This window comes from Emys orbicularis, chromosome 4, assembly GCF_028017835.1.
Source record: "Emys orbicularis isolate rEmyOrb1 chromosome 4, rEmyOrb1.hap1, whole genome shotgun sequence".
Lineage (NCBI taxonomy): Eukaryota > Metazoa > Chordata > Testudines > Emydidae > Emys > Emys orbicularis.
The window spans coordinates 21,857,954-21,881,700 of record NC_088686.1 but is presented as its reverse complement, the minus strand read 5'-3'; the positions used below and the strand labels follow the sequence as shown (position 1 = coordinate 21,881,700).

Below are 23,747 nucleotides of genomic sequence, written 5' to 3'. Positions count from 1 at the left end.
AGCATTAGTTTGACTGTGCTCCCAATAGAATTCATGGCAAAACTGATTTTGAGTTCAGTGAAAGCAGAGTCAGGCCAATGTTGAGTCTTTTTGAAAATCCAACCTTTGTTGCAACGGAACGGAAAGTTGGTAGGCAGCTTTTCAAAAGAGCTCAGAACCCAACATGCTGAATTCTTCTGCAAGTGTCATGTGGCACTTGTATGTGAAACATGTCAGAGTTGTCTGCAGTGTTGTAGACATGTTGGTCCCAGGATATGAGAGAGACAAGGTAAGTGAGGTAATAAATCTTGTTGGTCCAATAAGATATTACTTTACCTACCTTGTCTCAGACACATTTCAGACAGAAGGATGCTAAGGCTGATGATGTCTCTTTTAAAGCCCAGAGTGTAGCAATATGGATTTGATAAATACGGTAAGGTTAGAGGCACTGGGAAAGTAATGCCCAGGCCAACCCACAAGAGAGGGCTTAATATAGTTAAACTGGTGCAACTTTCTCATGTGGACAAGACCTAAGCTGGTTTGAAGGGAAACAAGCTTTACTTGTATAAACACTCTTGTACTAGTAACTGCACTCATTTAACTGTAACTGATTTTCTACTGATTTAGTTACATTGGTCATTATTCAGTTTTTGCACCAGCCCTTGACATGAATTCATTGAAGTCATAACTAAAGGAAAATGTAGATACAACAGTAAACTCTGCTGAGTAACTTATCTTGGTTTTCTGAACTCCTGTAGAATAGAGGTAAATAGAATTCCTGAAACAACAGAGATCCATAAATCTCATCAAGCCTGTATCATCAATAGGCTGGAAGTAAACAAGAAAATAAGATAAATTCCTGACAATACTTACAGGCTCCAATGGGGGGTAGGGGAGATGATAGGAAATAAGAAGGGGAGAAAGCCAGCAAAGAATCTTATAAGAAAACAAATCCAGTAGGCTTATTTTCTTGCTTACTAAGCCCATTTTCTGGTTTGCCTAATGGCAGGAGACAGATTACTAGTTCTCTGAAGGTTCTGTGTTTGTTTGTTTGTGTGTTTGTTTTTTTGGCAAGATAAAAGTGGTAAGAGCCCTTTCCGTGTGGTGTCCAGATCTTCAGAATCTGTCATCCGAGATTTATTTCAAGCATTTCCCCTGCCCTCCACACCACACCACACCTCTCCCACTCCCAAAAACCTCAATGTTGCAACTTTTCAGGAGTTGGGAATTCTGAGGAACACAAAGCTATTTGCACGATCCAGAGAATCCAACCACTAACACCAGTCAATAGCAATATTGGTTCTAACCTTATTGTTACTTAATATGGAACGGGAGAGGGCTCCATGTACGCTCCCGACTGTGATTCTGGCTATGATGGACCAAGTCAGAAATAATTGTGCCCATGGATATTACCACACATCACTGGGGCACCTTTTGAAATAGTGCCACTTGGAGATCTCTGTTACTAATGAAGCGGACTCTATCTAGATTGCATGCTTCTAAGGGAAGTGGCATCAATTGCTGATTCCTGGGCTGGGAGAGGAGTTTGCTCCATTTCTGGGAAATGATTCAGTACTGCAGAACTTCTGCAGCTCACTGGCTTTAGCCAGGAGGAGCTTTAATAACATCAAATGCCACCTAGCTGTTATACAATGCTTTTCAGCAGTGGATCTCTAACTGCTTTGCTAAAGTGGGAAACTGAGATACAGGGAGGAGAACTGACTTTCCCCAAGTTCCCAGCAAACCAGTGGCAGAGCCAGGAACAGAATCCAAGTCTCCTAATGCCTAGTCTAGTGATATGGCCATTAATTTACACAGCTTCCCTTTGGGAAAGTGCAGTCAGGTGAAGTGTAGCTGTGGTGCTGTATTTACTGAGCAGGGAAAACCAAACTACAGCGGAGAAGCAGGTGAAGAGTTCAGAGGCTCTTGGCTTGTCTGTTTAGCCTGGGGTAGGGGAGAGTGGAGTCGCCTGCATTCCAAGTTAGCCCAGGTGGCTGAGATACCTTGGGGATTCCGGCAGCATAAATGAATGCAAAACCGCTAAGAGTTTCATGTTTAGATAACTACTGGGACTGGTGAAAGAATCAAACATAATTGACTGTGCCCCCTAGCACTAAGCAGTATTTACAGGTTTGGGGTAAACCTAGTTCCTGATATTTAATTACTTTTGCAATAATCATTTAGCCATTTACAATCTGTACAGAATAAACCATATAAATACAGGGATTGTCACTCACTGCTGAAATGCAGCCCTCTGGGATAGAAGGCTGGAGCTGTAGGACTCTCCATTGTTTTGGTTTTGAACTTGGACTTGTGCCCTTTTATGTTTGTTTATTATTTGTCGATTCGGTTTTTAAATTTTGCTCTTTTTAACCTTAGAAATATCAGGAACGTCAAGTCTGGCCTCTCTGGAGGACTTGCTGAATGATCTGACAATAAACATGTTAGACCAAGCCCTTTAATTGAAGGAGTGGAGATGTGCTAAATGTTTTCACAAGCCCATCCTTTATCCAAAATGCTGATTTGTCATTGACGTTAAATATGTTATACAAACAAAGCTTTAGTCATTCTGACTACAAACCCCTCTCACATTTCCCTCTCTAGCCTTATAGTGTCATTTTGCTAGTTCTCCAGTCCTCAGAGTTTTCCGAGGCAGACAAGAGCAAGGTTTATTGTTGTCAAAACAGGTAAAATTCTCTTCAAAACCTACCTTTCAAGTCTTCATCAAAACAATAAAAGCATAAGCCCAATTTTTTAATTTGCATGTCACCTTTGAGGACAGCAAATGGAGAAATGTCTTTTTCCATTTAGAACAAGAGGACAGCTTGCTTGGAGTGCCAGATGGGAGTGAGGTTATTCCTAACTAATTCTGCTATTGAACAAACAGAAAATACACTTGTGTGTGTAATACCTCCTATGAGATCAGGAACAAATATGGTGTGTGTGTGTGTACACACACACACCATATTTGTTCCTGATCTCATAGGAGGTATTAATTTGGCCCAGCAGATCTAGATATAAAGAAGTCTTTGTTCTGGAAAACACAGATTAGGACAATAGCCTTGTGATAATATAACCACTGGGCATCTGTCTAGATTCTCTATTACAATGGCATCCTTTGAAATAAATGACAAATAAAAGAGGAAGATGTTTTACATCATAAGATTCATAAAATTGGAGTTGATGTACCTTATTGAGTCTAGCTATAGTGAATTGCAATGGTTATTTCCCCCCCCCCTCCAAAAAAATCCCCAAATTTCTTTTGTAAGATTCCAGAAGGGGAAATTGTATCCATTGTTTAAAGTCATAATTAGTATTAAATTAGCGATCATGACAACATACGTGAGAGCCTGAGCATCATCGACCTCCCATTTTCTCTTCCTGTGTGAGTGATGCCACAACTGCCATGAAGGCTGGTTTGAAAGAACTCCCATTCTAATCCTCTGTTTCTGGCCATTGTGGTGACATTCCTGCTGGCAGAAGAATCGGCATACCTGCCCCTAGGATTTCCCAGAGTCATCCACTTATTCCTATTAATTTGGAATGCTACTCACCAGGTTTTAACTTTTAGCAAACCTTTGTGGTCACTTGCAAATGAATGAACCTGTTAAACAAGGTGTGCCTGGTAATTTTCATAAGCCAATTATCTTGAGTTGATTTCTGCATGTGTAGACTGACAGTGGCACTGAATATAGCCAACAGGTTTTTTCATTAATAAAATTATCATGTTTCTCGCATTCTCTAAAAGCAACCTGCATTATTTCTTCCAAATCCTGAATCTCACCCCATAGATGATGTAAAGCTGCCCTTTCCCAAGTGCCTGTGAGTCATTCATACAGTCGCAGCAATCAACTTGACATTCTAGAGTCGTTGTTTTTGGATGATGACAATGTCAGTAATCAGAATCAAAACAGAGCCATAGACTTCCAATGGACGTCTCTACACGTCAGTGCTTGTATCAATGGAAGCTGCATGTAGGGGGGTGATCAAGCATATAGTCTAGTACATGGCCCTAAATCTTACAGCATAAACTGAAGAAGAGCATTTGAAGGGCTTGATATTATAAGTTCATTTGTTAAGGGTGTGGTCATAGCCAAATTCTTCCCCCACTTCTAACCAGGCAGCTGCCCACTGTTCTGATGCTACAGTTTCACAGCAGATGCTGAAGAGTGGCCAGTCTGCATATAGCAATGCATTAGATGTGACCTGCATGAGAGCCAAAGAGTGGTGTTGGCAGCAAGGGCTAGAAACTTAGTATTGGTTTGGGTTTTGTTATTTTAAATTATTATTTGTATTGCAGTAGTGTCTAGGAGCCCCAGTCAGGGACAAGGACCCTACTGTGCTAGGTGCTGTACCAAAAGCTGATGGCTTTTGTCCCTCATTCACCAGAGAATGCACCAATAGGGAGTGGATTTTTCAAGTACTGGATATTTTATAGTACCAGACATTGCAGTGCTGATTCCAGTACCACTGGAAATTCCTATATGGTTAGGGGCCTGCCTATCTCAAGAAACTCCCCCTCTTCCCTGCCATAGGAGGGTGCTCTCACTATAGAAAATTTGAGCTGAATTTGCTTCCCATGCTATTTCAAGCTAGTGCCTGGAGGTCAGCATTTGTGCTATGTAAGGCCCATCTCTTCTGAGGGCGTGGGAGCTAGAGATTTGGTTTATTTGTGTGGGAATTTGACAGCAGCCAATCTGTATCTTTTTAGATACTGTAGCTGCACCAAGAGGTTTTCTGGAATGGAGGTTCTTACATTCCAGAATATATTGAAAAGGGGACCAAAATAGTCTCCAGTGCATCAGTCATTGCAGGGATGTATCCTGCTTTGTTTGGACAGCATGGAGTACAAAGGGACCCTGACTCTGACCCGGGTCTTTGGAGTTTCAGTGAGTCTAGTAATAAATATTATGCTAATGCAGGAGAATTCATGCCCTGCAGACATTAATATTATTTGATAAGATTTTTTTCCCCAGGACGTGCCCGATTCTCCTAAACATTATAAATGGGATTTTCAAAAAGCTCTCAACATTGGCTGAAGTCAGAGAGTTTTACTATTGACTTCATTGGGAGCATAGTTAAACCCATCCCCGACTTCTCCCAACAAATGCATTTGCACACCTAGCTTGTCTGATTTTTATGATTGTGCTTACAAATCCGGTAACTGCATGTGCAAGCTGCCAGTGGCAACTGCCGTGTACCATCAAGTGCAGATGTGCATGCCTTTCTGTGCTCATAGAGATTAGAAGCAGGCCCAGATTAGGTGCAGGACTGGGCCCCAGGTGTCCCTATATTACAGACTGTGTGTACTAACCTCGCTGAGTTCCTTGTTTCCACCATACTCTGGTAGAAAGACGTGTTTATACAGACTCCTGAAGATTTCCAATAAAGACCGTTCTGAATCATCGCTTTCAGGTTCCACAGGAGTACATCCACCCACCTCGGTGTTATTAATGTCAACAAGGATGTTGTCTTGGGTCCTATCTAACTGACACACTCTTGGGCCATGTGCTCTAACTCGCTCAGTGCAGCCCACACACGTTTAACAGCAGATTACCGTAGCAATTTTCATTTCCAGGAATAGGCCTTCAACTTTGTGCCACTGATGTGTTGGTTTTTTTTATGCAAGCATTTGGGCCTGACAACTCTTTACTCTAATTTACAGGCTTAAAAAAAAAGATGATAAAAATGATGCCCTTTTTCAACAACAGTCCTTTTGGGACGGGTAAGATTTCTAAGGACTGCGTCACTGGAGTAAAGCCATCTGGAAAACCTTCTACATCATCAGAATCCGAGCCAGATATTGTATCTATTGAATCAGCTGTGGAAGAGACCCAGCCAAAAGATCAGATGAAAACTGAAAGCCAAGGACAAGATTCTGCTCTTGGAGACTCACATGCACCTTCCACTGAAGCCAATGGGAGCTGTTCTCATTCATCTGAATGCAGAGATAGTCCCAAAAGGAAAAAGGGGGGAATAAAGGAAAAACTAAAAGATGCCTTTTCCAATTTTTGGGGTGGTCAGAAGATAGCGAATCTAACAGAAAAGGATGGAGCAGTGACAGACAACAAACCACTGACAGGTACAGTATGCCAGTTCTATCTATCTACATATATGGCCACCCCACAATCATTAGTGTATTTTATCCCCACAGTGCCCCTCAGGGATAGGGAAGTATTATCCCCATTTTACAGGTGAGGAATGGAGGCATAGGTCAGATTAAGTGACTTCCACTAGATTTCCTGTGAAGTCTGTGGCTGAGGCAGGAATTGGACCAAGGTCTCCCAAGTCCACTAGACTATCCCTTCCTCCTTCTAAGCAATTAGTATTGTGTAGTCTATGTCCAATGTAAATGTCCAACCCTGATACAGATAACAAACAGGCTTGGCAAAATGTGTGTGTGTCTGACCACCAGGATATATGTCTGGAGGCCAAGCAGGTTTGCTGGCCATTCCAGCATCCATGCGGCCTCGAGGCTAGCTGGAAACCACCTGTTGTCAGTTGTTCCTGGAAACCACGTCATCCCCAAAGCCAGGCCTCTGTAATGGATGATGTAGCGCTGGACAATGATACCCCTTTACTGGGAGGGGTATTCTAACATAGCAGCCCCTCCAGTCCAGAGTATAGTGCCTGAAGGAGGATTGGACACTTTGATGCTTACCTGCTAGCACCAAGTATTTGTATTCTGGCCAACCTCTCAGGGTTTGTCTATATGAACACTTAGTTTGTGGTGAGCTGGGGTGTAAATCTACCCCACACTAGCCTGCCGTGCACGAAGTGTCTGTCTGTGTGGACCTTGCTAGTGTGCGCTATAAATTCCTTAATGCGCATGCATTTTGACTTACCCCGCTTTCAAACGAGTGTCGATTAAAGCACATCCTGGAATTTTTAGTGTGCAGCAGCAGGGCTCACACGGATACGTAGTGTGTGGCAGGCTAGTGCAGGAGAGACTTATACCTCAGCTTGCTGCACGCTCACTGTTCTTGAGGGCTTGTCTACAAGCATGGCATAGGATGAAAAATCAGTTTTCCCTGCGGTTTTTTGTTCTAGTGTCCAGCTCTTGGTACAACAGCAAGTACCAAGAGCTGGACACTGGATTCTGAGTACTTGCCAACCGTTGCCTATCATTCTGTTCCACAATCCTAGTGGAAATCTAAGTTCAGGAGCAACAACAGTTTGAATTTTTCTCTAATATTGGGACTTCATGTGCCAAGCTTTTTAGTTACTGTTGTATTCTGTTTGCTTATGCTCGTTCTTCAATGTCTTAGTATGCCCGTGATCCATGTGTCGAATTCCCAGTGATGTCATTGGGCGTGACATGATTGGAACGAGCAGATTGCCTTCACTGTTGGTCAGTGGCGCTATTAATGGCCTTTGAATGATTTGTAGTCCTTCTGGTGACTAAGGTTTTGACATCTGTTCCATCCAGTGTGATCTTTGAGGAGCAAGCAGACACGGGTGAGACCTGAGGATGTATTGTCTCATTTCCACTCCTCCCCATCACTTACACACACTTACAATAAAGAACACAACTGGCTGAGCTTTTGGTGTGTCTGTGTGCGCTTTCCCGTAATTGTCAGTGTTCCTGCTATAAAGATGCAGGTACTGCTCAGTTTAGTAGCCTGGATCTTGTCTACTGCTAGATGGATGGCAGAGGCTAAAAACAGATCTAGATATCCCACTTGAGTTTTGAAGCTATCTAGCTATAAGCCCTGAGTAGAACCTCTAGTAGTTTAGCATAAATAGTTGGCAGCACATCCAACCCCTGGATTTGTAATACCTTGGCGCAGCCTGAGTCATAGCCATTTCTAGTGAGAGAGCTGGCAGGAATATTCAGAGATCTCTAAAAGTCATCTGAATGGCGCTTTGCCGTGAAGTCTAAGAATCAGCATTAAAAGGGGTATATAACTGAATGCGCTGTAGTATCGTGGGGCCATTTTTGTTGAGAAGATGGGAGCCTTGGTCGTAAAGCAGTTGGGTACAAATATTGTTGTTCTTTTGACAGCTGAACAAATCAGAGAGCACCTTGAAAGTGACCAATTCTTCAATGCCAATCAACAGCTGATTGCTCTGGAGTGGGCCCTCTACAACAACATAGGTGACAAGAGTGAAGAGGAATTGTCAAGGGAGCAAAGCAAAGTGGAATCACTCTATGAACTACTGAAGAGTAAAGTCTTCAGCATCATAAAGAATTCGATAATCCTAGCGCCAGCTAATCCAAAATTACTACGGCATGCCGTGTACGCAATAGAAGAGCAGGAGGTGGCAGATGAGAAATACAAGTCAGAGAAGCCATCTGACAAGATCGTGAGTTACAGACCCAGAAAATGGAAGGAGGTTTGGATGGATGCAGTGAAGCAGTCTGTAGCTGATCGTATGAAAGACATCCAGCGCACTAGCTCTGCTGAGAACCTGCCTACAACTGCTCTTTGCTTTCTGCACATGGGAAGGACAATGAAAGAGGATATGATAACAGTGGTGGAATGCATTAAACAACATTACCATGCGCAGTTTAACGTGTGCAGCACATATGCAGAATGTTACCATAGCTATTTCTCTTCTCAGCTGCAGCTGATTGCCGAGTTTGAACTGGGAGATAAGGACGTATATCTCCTCCTCACCTGGGTGCAGAACCTTTATCCAAAGTAAGTGGTGATTAGATCTGTATGTTTCTCACTAGAGTTGACTGATCTGCATTCATGTATTCCCATACCATACATGCACGGGGCCTATCATCACTTAGTCTGTTATCTTTGGTGGTTTTGCCAATGCCAGATTTTGGATAGTAGATTCCAGAAACAATCAGTAAAGGTGGTTTCTCTCTCTCTCTGAACATTTAGAGATGGTATCTGAGCAAAGTGTATCCTAATAAGAGAACACTTAGGCTTGGTCTACACTTAAAAGTTATGTCAACATAGCTGAATCCAACAGGGGTGTGAAAAAACCACACTCCTCACCAACATAGCTATGCTGACAAAACCCCTGTGTAGATTGAGCTATGTTGACAGAAGGCGGCTTCTGTCAAGGCAGCTAACATTGTTCAGGGAGGTGGTATTCCTAGACCAACAGAAAAAGGCCTTTAGTCGGTGTAGGCTGGGTGTACACTAGAGGGCTGTGCTGACACAGGCCGCATGGTGTGGACATAGCCATAGTATAGGGGATATTTATGGCAAAATCCTTCCCAGTGTGCCTGCTTACAGCAAAGGAAGTGGGTATGTGTTTGGAACCCATCTGAAGGTGTATGAGCCATCCTGCCAGTGCAGGATGGGCAACGGCAGCTGGGAGACACTCTACAGCATAATTTACGGCTGGTCCCAGAAAGGAGCAGGGTTCACCCACCTCTAGAGCAGGCTCCATGTTGCAGCATGTGTACAAGGCACCTAGGGGTCACATCACACCCCATGCTAGCAGACCATACTGCTCTGCAGGCTGGTGAGAACTGGCAGGTGGGCAGCCGGGTCCCTTTCCCAGTACCTTGTGGCAAGTGCTGCCACATGGGTGTGTGCACCCTCACATGCCCCCACCAGTCACACCCACACGGCCCAGGGCAGGAGTTTGCCTGCGGTGATTAGTAATGTACAGCATCAAGTACGATGTTTACAGTATCCAATTCAGAGAGTAATTTTGAAACTCGAACAGCTCTTGGGTGTCTTGATAGCCGTGCCAGGTTATACCCTGTAACTTAACAGCCTGCAGGTGGCAGAAGATGCCTCTCTGTCTATGCTCTGTAGGGGATCATTTGCCACCACATACAGTTACACTTTAACGTCATGCTCCCGTGCACCGAGTCATGCCAATTACACTCCATTGCTCTTCAGCCAATTGAGCGGGTGTCTAAGTAGTCAGGGAGTCCCCTCACCTGTCCCTGTGGCTTAAATACATAGGATGGTATTCCCCAGGTCTTGTATTGTGTGGTCCTTGGGCCTGACGCTCCACTAATGTAAATCCACATAGCTCCATTGGCTCCAATGATGCCCACATATTTATGTGTAAGTTGGCTTTGCTCCACTGGTGTCAAGTACATGGCTGATTTTTTGGAATCAATGGCACTATGCTGATTTACCCCATCTTGAGGGCCTGGCCTGAAATCCACACCTGCAGTTTATTCTAATCCTCTGGGGAGGATTTTTCACTTCCCCTCAGAGTGCCACAACAGCAATCTTTCAGCCCAGTGGGGCTGGAAGGGAGTCAAGTCCATTGCTGCCACTCTTAATCAAATCGCTCACTGCATCAGGCTGGCCTGGGCAGGCTCCCTGTCCTGATCACCCCTCCAGCTGTCTGACTGAACTCTTCCAGATTCTGCTTCTCCACCCCAGACACCTCCTCCTGGGGCAGCGAAGGACCTTTTTTCCTTCTGGTCCCACATTCAACTGCAGGCCTGTGCTTCTGAGAAACATGATGTGAAGTCATCTGGGAGGGTGGAGCATGTTTCTTAGGCATTACCCACAGTCCCTGTGTACCTCCGAGGGTATGTCTACACTGCAGCTGGGAGGTGTAATGCCCAGCTCGGGTAGACATAGGCTAGCTCTGCTCGAACTAGCAACTAAAAGTAGCAGTGTGGGCGGTGGCTCAGATTAGCTGCCTGAGTACAATCCCACCTGGCCCCCCGGGGGTACAGCTCAGGCAGCTAGCCCATGCCACTGTTTGTGCCACCCTGGCCCCCGTGCTATTTTTAGCATGCTAGCTTGAACACCACTTGTGCATGTATGTCTACCCACACTGGAAATCGCATCACCCAGCTGCTTAGTAGACTCTCCCTGAGTTAGGAGAACAAGGAATGGAACCCAAGTCCAGCAGAGCATTAGCCAAAGGACTGTTATTGGGCTAAACTACCACATATTTTGTAAAACTGAACTCCTCCATAGCCCTAGACAAAGCAGTTGCTCTGCTGTTCGATATGTTTTGTGAAGAAGTCTTGTTTCTTATCACAAACTGTAAATACAAAAGCTGTGTTACTTTATTTTAAAACCCCAAAGTGTTTTTTTTCCTAAGTGCTGCTTTGCTGTAAAATGGATTGACTTGAGGTTGATTTTAGACTTTTTCCAAAAGCGCTGCTGCACTTGGGGTAGAAACACTGATAGGCTAGTCATGTTTTAACTACTTTCATAAGGTGCAACATGTGATTAAATTGGTATTGCTAAATATGGATGTGAGAGTTTGCAGCCACCTTCCCGGAGACTGTCAGTGTTTCATACCCAGCCTAACCTACTTCCTGTGTTAAACACGTACTGTGCAGTGGGGGAGGGTACATGCACAAGGCGCTCGCCTGCCACTGGTAAATGAGGATACATGATGTTGCTGGGCATTTCATAGGACACCACAGGATATGTACACCATGGATGTATTTACCCCAGTGGGTTGAAATTCTAAAAGCAAGTCCGTTTTTCCATACACACAAACCTCAGTGTCCTATCACTCTGAGTGACTTTATTTGAATATATGGAGATGTAAACCAGATGACTGTAGATTTCCTCTGTGAAAGATTCTTCTCAAACCATGCATCTAACAGCCTGAGTGAAACGTAGCAGTCACCTGTAGCAGAAGGCAGGCTTCTGGGCCCAGAGCCTGAGCTAATTCTAAGGAGTGCTCAGTGCAGCTGAGGGGAAGGAAGGTGTACAAAGTTGGCCTTAAAGTCATTGTTGTGCCTCCCCTCCCACCCGTGATTCTGGGCACTGGTTGCTCCCCTCACAAAATAGGTTTAAGTTATTTGCCTATGGCCCTAAGGGGCCATTTCACCTGTCAGGGAACAGCAGAGTGGAGAGAATCCTTGGCCAGGCCTCCTGCAGCAGGCAATAGGAGGTACAGCAGTGATTCATGTTGCCTCAGGTTCCCCTTGCACTGGGTGAATCCTCCTGCAGCTGGCTATACAAGTTTTACTGCAACTTTGCACCAGGGAAGCAGCACAGCTCTGATCCCTAGACATTTTAAAGGAGCAGCACCCCGGGGGGGGGGGGGAATAACAATGACATAGCTACACATACCATGCAAGCCCCCTCAGTGTATTCCATTCAGAAAAGTTCTGGCATAAGCCAAAATATGTGGCTTTGTTTTGAAAACCGATTGGGTGGTTTCAGGAGTAATTTGGGAGGGGCGAATCAGCGAATGTTTCAACGCTCCAGACCACTGGATTAGGGTAGGATTATCTAGAACCCTGGCTATTTTCTTACACAAATACCCTGCGAGGGATAAACGGTAGAGCTGAGTGACGTTTTTGACTGAACTTTTTTCAACAAAAAATGAAGATTCTGCACCTTGGCCATCTTCCCCCTCTAAACTGTTCCTGGCACAGCACTACTGCTGCTAAAGATCTGGCAACAAGTTTCTGAAGTTGTAGAAAAGCAGCCCATGGATTGTTGCTAGTAGTACAATGTGATATTTGTGAAGTGATGGTTCATCTATAAATGTGGAGGTTGGGTAATCACTAACATTACTCACTGCAGTTCACAAGGGTAAGGCCAACTTTGCCAAACCTGCCTCAGTGTAAGTCTCCTTTGAGGCTGATGGAGTGATTCCACATTGACACCAGGGTACAGTTGATTTCTGTCTCCATGTCAAGCCAGCAGTCCTCCCTTCAATAGGCATTTCACAGAAAGAATAACAGCAGGATATGAGACACCAAAAGCAGCCTTTTAGACATTGAAATTCTAAAAACTTCTTGTTCAATGTTCCTTTAGTCACTAAATCCCAGGGTCCCATCAGATAATTCAGCTATTGAAGGAGGAAGGGTTTCCTTTATTTTCATTGTTTTGAATTCTCCCTTTCCCACCAGAATTCCGCTGCTGGCACAAAACTCAACTCCTGGTTCCATTTAGGCTAGAACACTATTTGAATTCCCACAGCAAGCTGTGCCAGTGTCCGTTATTGTTTAGTGGCATGAACAAACTATAACTGGAGACTTGGGCTACAAAGCCTGGGCGCTGTCTCCTTTCCGCCAAGGTCTGCCTGGGTTTAAGGGTAACACCCATTTTTACATCTGGTTTTCACTAATTTCTTTAGCAATGTTAGATTTATGTAAACCAACTGTCTTCAATTACACTGACTCTATGAAATGTGATTGCTTGGGTTTTTCATTCCAGTGACATAAGAAAAAATTCCATTTTAGTGAAAGAGTTGGATGAAGCCAAACTGGGGAGCCTTTTGCCACCCAAAATGATCAAACAGCTTGAAGTTAAATACCTGTATAATGAAGCGGTGAGAATCTGTTCATTCCTTTCTTACCTTTATTTCTGTGACATGCCTAGTGAAGCTTTATTTTGTCCAGGGCACAGTTACTGTGCATTGCTCTGCTCCTTGCGTCATTTTACATACCCTTCAAGATCAGACATGTCAGCTCAACCTCGCTAAGCGGGTGGGAAATGAATCATGTTCTCTCTTGCACAATGACCTACATAACAAAATGCTGTTGTCTTCATGCTCAGCCCAGCCGCCTAGCCTTGGGGGCTGCATGGCTATTTACACAGAAAAACAATTATCCTATCCCTGGAGGCCTTACCCTAAGAGGGAATAAACAGTCAAAGATTTTTTGGGGGCCCATGCAGAGAGGGCTCAGTTCTCCTCTCCTAGCCAGGTATGTCCAGTGTAGCTCCAGTGGCATTACTCCTGACTTACGTGCTGTTGTCAGAGAAGACTCGTACCCAAAGCATTTGTGAAAGCAGGTTGGGTGCATGCAAAGGTGTGCAACTGTGCAGGCCTGCTTTTTGAAAATCTAGCCCTTAACTGTACTGAAGAATCTTTGCAGAAATGGCAGAGAGGCTGTTAGTCTTGGGTTGCTCTCCCCCTTCTCCCCCCCCCCCCAAAAGACCACAAGTGGTGACCATTCTAGTAATCAGTGCTTAGAACCTTTTGATCAGTCAAAAACATCAGGCTAGAATTCTTGGAGACTTGTAAGTAGAGAGGAAATTCAGTCTGGAGTTCCAGTCTATAATCCCTTCCAGATGTGAGCTGGGACAGGCAAGTTGTAGAGCAAACAGAATGCAGCAGTAGCCTCTCGGTGTTAATTACTGTATGTGCTGTGCGGCTCTGCAGTTATCCATGTCAGGAGCAGGAAGGGTCAGCGCTGAGAAGCAGCCACTATATGCAGCATGCTTCTCCTCCCAACCTGGCAGCTAGGCAGGTGGTGATGTGCCCAGAAGACTGCTGCTTTTTGTAGCATTATCTTCTGCACTCTGGCTGGTAGAGGAGCCACAAGGGAGACTGAGCAGGACCCACAGCACCGGAGCTTCCATTTCCCATTCCCCTGGGAATAGGGGGCAATATCCTGTACACCTTCCAAGCCTCTCCCTGAGGAAACATTAATTGGGAACACTGAAACAAGCCTCAAGTTCCAGAGTTCTTGTATGCCCTCCCATGAGCTAAGCACAGGAGGGTACAATATGGTCATGAATAAAGACTGGGCCCTCTGGGTATAGGGTTTTTACGAGTCTCTCATGGTAGCATGTAACTGGCAGAGAGTAGAGTTTCAAGTTCCTAGCAGGGTTTGATGTAAAATTCCGTTAGGCCAGACAAATTACATGACTGATCAGTAAAATGTAGCCCACAGACCGTGAGCACTAAAAACCATGTACATGGGCTGAGGTAAATGTTGTTTCTTTTCCTTCATTCTGTCAAGGCTTCTGTCAAGAACTGGCTGGCCAAGAGTTTAGAAATGGAAGTACAGAGGTGGACAGAAGAGAGAGAACCGGAAAAACTGGATGGACATTTTCATAGTGAATTAGCCATAGATGTCATCCAGGTAACAAACACACTGAAGTGCGTTGTTTTACTTGATCCAGGATATATTTAAAAATAACTGTCATGCAGGTTTTAGGATTTGAAACCAAGTACAATCCATTCAAAAAGCTCTAGATATCCACATAAATGGAAGACCATGTAATGCTATGGAAAAATCTCTCTAAGTATTTATGACATCACCATAGTAACTCTGCACTTCCTAACTATCAATGGATTTTATCCTCAACACCCCTATGACGAAGGACAGTGCTGTTATCCCCATTTGACTGATGGGGAATGGAGGTACAGGGAGACTAAGTGAGTTGCCCAAGGTCACACAGGGAGGCTATACCAGAGCAGGGATTTGAACACAGTTCTCCCACAGCACAGGCCAATGTCTTATCCACTAGGCCTGCCTCAGTCAGAGGCTATGGGCTGATTGCATGGGTGGTTATTCATTAGGGACTAGCAGGTCCCTCTGTTCTGCAGTCCTGGGAAACTCCCCTTCCCCACACCTCAAACATGTTAAGGGGAAAAATCCTGCCTTTGTTTGACCTGACCAAAGGGGAATGCATGTGTGTAACCAAAACTGAACCAGTAGGACCTCTTGTACACAAATGAACAAAATAACAGTTATTTGTTGAGGAACTTGGCTGAGTTTCAGGTTGTGTTAGACAAATCAACTCTTTTTTCCTTCATCTTTTCTTGGGTAGGACTCTCTTCCCCCTCCTTCCCCCCCCCCCCCCCGAGATGATTAGAAGATATTTTTCAAAAAGTGTGCGTGTATTTTTATATATATAAAATCATTAGACGCTATGTTCACACTTTTTCTTCCTCTAAATTCCTGTTTAGTTTCTCCTTCTTCTTCATTTATGTTCCTGATTGAAACCAGAGGGTGGAAATATTGCACTAGTGTCCAAAATAAGTACAGTTCCATTGTTTATTCCCAGCACAGGCAGTGTCGTTCAGCAGCTAGGACCCTGTGCTGGGACTCCGGAGAGACCAGCATTCTGTTCCAAGCTCTGTTGTGTGACTTTGGCCAAGTCACGGCACTTCTCCACCATCTTTAGTTATAGGCACCTAACGCAGACAGCTGCCACTGGCTCTTGCTTTGTGTTTGTGCAGTGCCTAGCGCATTGATCGCTACTCTTCTAACACCAATAACTAATAAGAAATCAGCATCAGCCACCTTAGCCACTCTCCTGTGGGTTTTTTTGCGGGGGAGGGTTGTTGTAGAAATTTGAAGTTGACAGTTGATCAATTTTATGTCTTAGACTATTCATGGAGGACAAAGGCGAGCTGCAGAAATTACACCGGAACTGGGCAAACAACTGTCCATTGTACTGTTGGTGGAGCTGTCAACATTTTTGAAAAGGTACAGTAACAATCTGTTGCAGGAAACAGCTTCATAAGCGCAACGTTGACATCCAGTTGCAAAGTTACTGATCATGATTTCTTCTTTCAATCTCTCCCCTTTAGCTACCAGAAGGCCTTAGAAGAATTTAAAGAGAAAAACAAGCAGCACAGCTATTTCAAGGCTATGATCATTGCAAATATTAACAACGGCATGAATTTTAGGTAAGCGTCACAATGAAAATGCTTAACTTGTTGCTTTGTAATCAATCCGGGTGACTGTAGCTGTGGAGGTAAAGAGCATTACAGTAGCAAACACACTGAAACCTTTAATTGTATTTAATATTTACATACTGATTTAGAGAGAGAAGCTACAGTGCAACTTCCAGTATCTAATATCCAAAAAGCTTAATCAAATATTTACACTATATACTTGTCCCCCTTATTATTTAGCTAGTATAAATCAGCATAGCTCCAGGGAAGTCAGTCATATGTCATTTTGGAGCATCTGAGAACCCCACCCAAAGATTTTCAGCTAATAAAACCATCCTATTATTCCAGATTTCAACTGTTCCTATTGAGTGCAAGTTCTGACAACATAGGGGTCATGGAATCAGTATACCAGGGTTTCATTTTGTTCCTACACTGATTGATCATGGACAAGTCACCTAGTCTCCAAGTACCCATCTGTAGAATAGATATTCGCTTGGGTTAAAAGAAAAGTGCCATTTGATTATTTAGGAACAAGCAGTTTCATTCCATTAGGACAGTTTCCACAACTGCATTTTCCTTTATCCAAGCTGTGCATCATTAAATATTTTGCTACAAAACTAAGGTACCCTTTGGCTCTCCTAATAGAGTGGAGATATTATTATCTATTATTTTCATGAAATAACTGAAAACAATAGACCGAATCCTGTGTGAGAGGTCAGAGCCTGAGTCAAACTGTTCAAAAGGCACCAGGCCATAAGCACAGCGTTTCTATTCTGCCGGGGAATGCTGCCCCTGGCTCCACCCAGGCCCTCTCCTACTCCACCCCTTCCACCAATGTCCCACCCCCACCCTGCTTCTTCCCACCCCTGCCCTGCCTCTTCCCGCCCAATTCCGCCCCCTCCCCAAGCGCACTGCGCCCTTGCGCCTCTCCCGCACCTCCTGACGCCACAAAACAGCGGATCTCTGGCAGGTGGGAGGCGCTGGGAGGGATGGGGAGGCAGTGATCTGTGGAGCCGAAGGTGGGCAGGAAGCACGGGGGAGGAGGGAGAGGTGTTGATGCGGGGCTGCCAGTGGGTGCAAAGCCCTCACCATTTTTTTTCCTCGTGGGTGCTTCAGCCCCGGAGCACCCACAGAGTCGGCGCCTATGCACAAGGCTGAGGAACTGAATCCTACGGCCCAGCCTGTAGTAGCCAGTGTCCACCAGGGCTATAGGAAGGAGCATCAGATATTGCCTGTTGCCACTCATTTCAAGAGGGTTTGAGTCCATGTATCTGCACTGTGTGTCCCATGAACCTACTACAGCTCAGCTCACCCACAACTTCATTCCTGCACTCCTGTGCCAAGAACTGCTATCAAGCTGGCAAGGAGGTATGGAGTTCCTGCAGCAGCTGGGTCCTATGTAGCAGGGGATGTTATTTCCAATGCAGTTTGGCCTTTACGGGGGCAGTGGCAGGGCTATTTGGATCTGCCCTTTTTGCCATTCACATATGCAGTGATAATTTACATGCACATCCAATAATAACAGAACAATTGCCAGACAGACAAATTAAAAAGTCATCGTCATGTAATCAGTATCCCTCCCACTAACACTGACCATCACTTCTACTCTAAGACATAGAAGCCACTCAGAATTCTAGTTTGCTTTTTGGGTAATGACCAAAACTTGATGTCCTGGTGCTAGGTTGCATTTTCTTGACCTATTAAAATGTGCCTCCCACTAGCGTTCCTCTTTTGGGTAACAAATCTATTCCTGCATCTTGTTTCAGAGACCACACGGAGAAGACCACACCATCAGCACAAGACAGCACGAGATTAAAAATACTTGGTACACTTAGTGAAATAGAGAACATTGGCTATGATGTACTGCTTCAAGACTTGTTTCTGGAGTTAAAGGTAACTTGTGTGTATTACATGAATAAATACCAAGCATATAGGGATGTAATTGTATCATATGAAATATTCCTGTAGAGGAAAAGTCTAATATGTTACTGATTTGATTTGGGACAAAAAAGTAGGTTCAACATAATTTTCCCAGAATTCTTCTTTTTTGGGGGCGGGGGGGTTTAAACACATGGGTTAGGGTTAGGGTTAGGGTCAGGGAGACAACCTGCTCCAGTGTCATTATTGGGGTTATGGTTTTTTGTTTGTTGTTTTTTTTTATTTGTTTGTTTTTTTGTGTTTAAATATCTATTTAACTTCCAACAAAAGACAATCTCTGATTAAAATCTCTTCCCTCAACTTTCATCCCCTTGGAACTCGATGTCATCAGTCCTTGTCAGTCACCATAGAGTAGAAAAGACATGAAATTCTAATTTAAGAAATGGAAACAGAAAGATCGTTTTTAATTTAAGCCTTTCAGGGCCTCTATCCTGTTCATCAGAAGGAAGCAAAGAAGGGCACAACCCCCATTCACCCCTTCTCCTTTAGCAGGCCATCTTTAATTTCTCTGTACAGCACCATGCACACCTGTTGTATAAGATGTTAAATCTCTATGTATATACTTGCATTTAGACTTTGCTTTGTAGAAGCTGAACAGCATGTTCTTTCCTCAGCCTATTTTTAGAAAGTTCACACAAAGTAAATGGCTTTCGTGCGATGAAACGATGGATGAAATCATTCAGGCCACCAGCAACCACCTTTCAGAATTCAAGACTCTCCGCGACCCCTTTTACCAGGTAAAATCAAAGGGAGACATTGAAAGAATTCTAGGGGATCCAAGCTTGGCTTGTCAGCTAGGGACCATTCTGACACTCAGCTATGTGGACACCCACCTCGGTTTGGCAAGGGGACTCGGTGTGCATGTTGGCAAGTGCCAGCTTAACCCCATTTAAATTGGTGAGTTTTCACAATTGCAAATCCCATTCCCAAGGAGGGGTTTCCATTACTGTGCAGATTACCTAAATCATCCCAATGGCCAACATCAACTCCTATCCATCAATGCCAGTTTCACGCAGCTCTTTCTGACCCTGGTTTCTTAAGCATGATGGCCAAACACATTAGAGAGGCTTCAATGTTCAGGCAGCTTTTCAGAAATAAGGCCTTGTCTACACCAAGGATCTGGGCTGTTGGTCCTTCAGCCCCAGCATGGCTGCACATGTGCAAATTAGTTTATAGTGGCTTTGATACCCCTAAGTATTGGCAGGGGTGATTGCAACGGGAGCCAATCCCAAGAACAGGCCATGTCTAGATGTTGTGATTTGCAGTGCAAGCTTCTATCCTCAGCCACATCCAAGGCGAATTTAAATGTCCAAGTCCATATTTCTTGTGGTTATACAGCAAGCCTCAAATAGACAATGTACAGTCCCCATGTAAGAATTCTGTTTCCTATTTTTGTCTCTCTAATAATCTGAACAAATTCAGTAATATATGTAATCAAATAGGGGACCAGGAGGAGCTGAGGCAGAGATTCCTGTTTCCCTGCGATATTTCTACCGCTCATGCATCACTTGTTCCCAATAGAAAATCCCCGTTCTGGGAAAGAGCCAATTCCCAGACATCATTTGCTTTGCTTACAAGGGGCTGGGAGGGTTTGTGCACTGGGTGGAACAGGACTCCAGATCAGCCAGTAATAAGGAGATGAGCGAGTACTTCAGAACTAATGAGAATCCAGCATGGCTGTCCAGGTGTAACTGAGGGCAGAAATTTGGCACACCGTGTTTTAGCATTGGAACCATATTGCCATCGATCCACATGTACAAACAGGGGCTTAATGCTATTCAAAGATGTCCCAAACAAAAATTCAAAACAGACCTCCCCCCCCCTTCCCTGAGCTCATCTATGCTAGCCCAGGCCATCCTCTCGTCCCCTGGTGAATGTCACCTCCATTCCCTCTTTCCTCCCCTAACTCACCCAGCTCCAAGACTGCTCTTGCTATGTTCCTTGATGGCTGGCCTTGGAAAGAGGCTGCACATCTGCGAGTCCTCTGGGTGAGTGGGCAGGAGCTGTTACCTTCTCTAGGTATTCACCTCCTGCATCAGCTCCACCAGGGGCAACTATGGAACTTGGGGCTGAGAGCAATTGAAAAGAAATTGCCCAAGGTTGTCCTCTCTGTGACAGCAGTGGGAGCAAGTCTGTTAGCGGTGGGGGAGGATTGTCCCTCTGTTGCTACTCTTTGGAACCATCTGAGGCTCTGCCCATTCCCTGCCTGTTCCTCCTGTCAAGTCAAAGGCAAGTGCTTGGCGCTTCATTGTAACTCCACATCTTCCCCAATTGCAGGGCTCGGCCCCTGTGTCCCCACCCTTCACCACCACTGGACTTGGATACACAGTAGGAGGGGGCTATGGGGCTCTGTACGTAAGTGCCATTGAGATACTCTATGCCAGACATCTGGCATAATTTGTAGCCCTCGCAGTGGGTTCCACGCATATAATCCTACTGAATTAACTCCCATTTCCCCTCCCCAACAGGGCATTATGGAGAAGATTCATGGTCACTTGGTGAGAGAATACATTGTGAGGCTAATGAAGAAGAAAGTCAGTTTGAAAACCCCAGAGCTACAGCAAAACTTGTCAAATCTCATTTCAGCTCACGCCTCCCACTTGCAAAGCTTCTGCAAAGAGAAGGTTAGTGATGGCTCACCCTGTCCACCTTAGAACTTAGTCCTATGAACTTCTGAAAGGAGTTTTCTTCAGCCTCTAGCATTAATTCTTCAAATGCTATTTAGTTTTTTCAAGTGGATGTTATACGGAAGGGGAGTTTTCTGAGGTTAGGGGCAGTTAAAGTTGGAATATATGCCCGGGGACTGAAGGTTACACAGTTTACAAGTCTAACACCCTAGTAGCAGAAAATGGGCCGCCAAGTACGATGCTGATTTCCCACTTCCTCCTGATTACATGCAGTTGGTTCCTTTCCTGTTATGCTCAGTTTACACAGATTTAAGTTTATCTAATAGTTATCTGTTGTAAAGGTGCTGCAGTTCTGTGGCATAAATACATGCACTGGGTATGTTTTGCATGCAACTTGCCCCTTGATTTCCCTGGCCTCTGCTGCTTTTAGTCTAGGCTGGGTCTGGAAATGCCAGTTTTTGTTTTCAGAACAGTGTTTTGGTTAAGAGAATTAATTATCAACTCACACTTGTTTAATCTCAATCCTATCCCTCCTTTCATGGCTCTGTACTGAACTGCAGTGAACCCAGCTGGGAGGGGGGATAGTGACTATGAAAAGCAGGTGGTGTGGGAGGGAGGTCAGGACTCATTCTAAGTAGGGTTTCCAGCAGCAGGAAAGCAGGTCTGCTTGGGCTTTTTTCCAGGGGAATAAAGGAAGGGGTTTAGCAGATAGTAGAGAAGTCAAAGATTTGGCACACATCCACGGATGCAACCTGCGTTTGCCATGTCACTGCAAATATCCAGGGGTAACAAACAGACTAAGTAGCTGAGAAGATCATACTGGGGAGTAGCAGGTAGACCAGTGGCTAGGGGAGAGTGAACTGTGTACAGCTTAGAGCACATAAGAGGTTTTTAAACAAATGTCCAGCTAAATAAGTGTTTTGTGTTTTTTTTCAAAGTCTGGGCAAGGCTAAATCCAGTTTAGAACAATGTTTCTGAAAAGTATAGGGCATCATTTCTAATCGCTGTTTGGTTCCTTCCTTCGTGGCGAACCCAATTGTGTCAGAAACTGGCTTAGCTGGAATCCTATTTAAACAAACTTCCTTGATTATGTCCCCACCCCATGCAGACCAGGTTTTGTAATCCCAATGGACCTGTATTAGACTGTTTACTCTGGTTACTTTTTTCTGATAGGGGTCCAAGGCCACATGGTTGGATTCTGCACTCCCAAACCTGGCTGAAATAATCAGACTTCAGGATTCAAATAGCATTAAAATAGAAGTTGCTACACTTGCTAATACATACCCAGATATCAGGTAAGAGGTACTGAAAAATATTTGAACATTAATAGGAACGTCCACAGTAGTTCCATGAAGATTCTTGAGTATTAGATGAAAAGCAGCTAGTTTGAGCATCAGCTTTTCTAGATCAGGTTCAAGCACTTCAAGGCCTGCTACAAAGAGAGCAGAGAGTTCATCGTCCATGCCAGGTGCCTAGGAACGCTGCTGCATGTTGGGTAACGACTCACCTTTTAGCAAGGTACAGTTCCGAGATCTTGATAGGAGGTGTGTGTGTGTGTGTGTGTGTGTGTGTGTGTGTGTGTGTGTGTGTGTGTGTGTGTGTGTGTGTGTGTGTGTGTGTAATATATAATTTTCCTAAATGTTCCTGACCACTCTTCCAAAGTACATACAGATCCAATTCCATAATTCAGCTGTGCCACCACTGATTTTATAGCTCAGATTAGGTGTCCTCCACGCCACCCCCCAACATGTAATTTTTTGTGACTGTTTGGCTGGTGACCCATCAGCTAAAATAAGTTGTCTTAAGCAAGACACCATCTAGAATCTACACATTCTGAGCCAGGTATCGGGGGTAGCCATGTTAGTCTGTATCCACAAAAACAAGGAGGAGTCCGGTGGCACCTTAAAGACTTCAGATATGCCCAAATAAATCTGTTAGAAGTGGGTTTTTTACCCACAAAAGCTTATGCCCAAATAAATCTATTCGTCTTTAAGGTGCCACCGGACTCCTTGTTGATTCTGAGCCAGGTTTCTCCTCCTCATGTCAACTGAGGACAGGGAATGGTGCAGTGGTCAGGGTGCTAGCCTGGGATTTGGGAGACCTGGATTATATTCCCTGCTCTGCCACTGACTTCCTGTGTAACCTTGGGCAAGTCACTTAGCCTCTCCATGTCTGTTGCGATCTACAAAATTGAGATTGAATTATTTGTATTACCATAGTGCTTAGAAGTCTCACTCCTGGAGCAGAACTGCATTCTGCTAGGTGCTGTATAAACACAGAACAAAAAGCACTTCCCCTACCACCCAGGGGTGTTGTGAGGATAAGGACATTAAAGACCTTTTAGGTGCTCAGATGATGGGGGAAGGGGCCACATAAGAACCTTAGATACATACATAGAGTGGCACTAACCTTGGATCTTTTCTGTTCACTAGCAAAAAGCACCTTGCTGCCATCTTGTACATCAAGGGAAACTTGCCGAGCAGTGAAGTAAGAAGCATCCTGAACATCCTGGATGTCAGCACAAAGTCCACCACTTCCTGTGAATCCCTGTTCTCAGCTATAAAGATTTCCTAGGCTTGATCCCCGCACCCAGCACTCATACTGTATGCGGCTATTTGTGAAGCTAGTAAAAGTCACAGCATGGGGCCAGGTTCAACAAGCCTCACGCATGGGCCGTGCAGCTAACCAGTGCAGCAGCATTTCTCTACTGAAGTCCTTTTTTTGTCATTGTAAGATTGACACCCCTGTGGGAAGAGATTTGCTCTGTGCTTAGCTATGAAGGGATGGAATCTGATGGAGGGGCTGTGGCTTAGTTCTCTGAACAGCAAACCGAGCTCTCAAATCAGACACTGACTCCCTCGGAGGTCTCAGGCAATCCCACTATGCCTCAGTTTCCCCCTGGGTACAATATTAGTACTCCACTTAATT

At 44.5% G+C, this 23,747-nt stretch overlaps 1 protein-coding gene across 1 annotated transcript; it reads left to right on the top strand.

Annotated features, from left to right (window-relative positions):
* The first annotated feature begins 5,658 nt into the window (after nt 1-5,658).
* TNFAIP2 (TNF alpha induced protein 2) lies at nt 5,659-23,393 on the top strand. Its single transcript, XM_065404118.1, has 11 exons — nt 5,659-6,061; nt 7,985-8,624; nt 13,056-13,170; nt 14,588-14,710; nt 15,963-16,063; nt 16,168-16,266; nt 18,021-18,147; nt 18,807-18,929; nt 20,661-20,816; nt 21,993-22,114; nt 23,252-23,393. Exons 1-11 carry the CDS (start codon nt 5,659-5,661, stop codon nt 23,391-23,393), a joined length of 2,151 nt encoding a protein of 716 aa, XP_065260190.1.
* Nucleotides 23,394-23,747: the final 354 nt, after the last annotated feature.

Excerpts from the sequence above, each read along its gene's own strand:
- TNFAIP2 (XM_065404118.1), top strand. The coding sequence starts at position 5,659 with ATGATAAAAATGATGCCCTTTTTCAACAACAGTCCTTTTGGGACGGGT. Across the intron at positions 13,171-14,587 it reads AATACCTGTATAATGAAGCG|GCTTCTGTCAAGAACTGGCT; the intron begins GTGAGAATCTGT and ends CATTCTGTCAAG. Across the intron at positions 16,267-18,020 it reads AACAACGGCATGAATTTTAG|AGACCACACGGAGAAGACCA; the intron begins GTAAGCGTCACA and ends ATCTTGTTTCAG.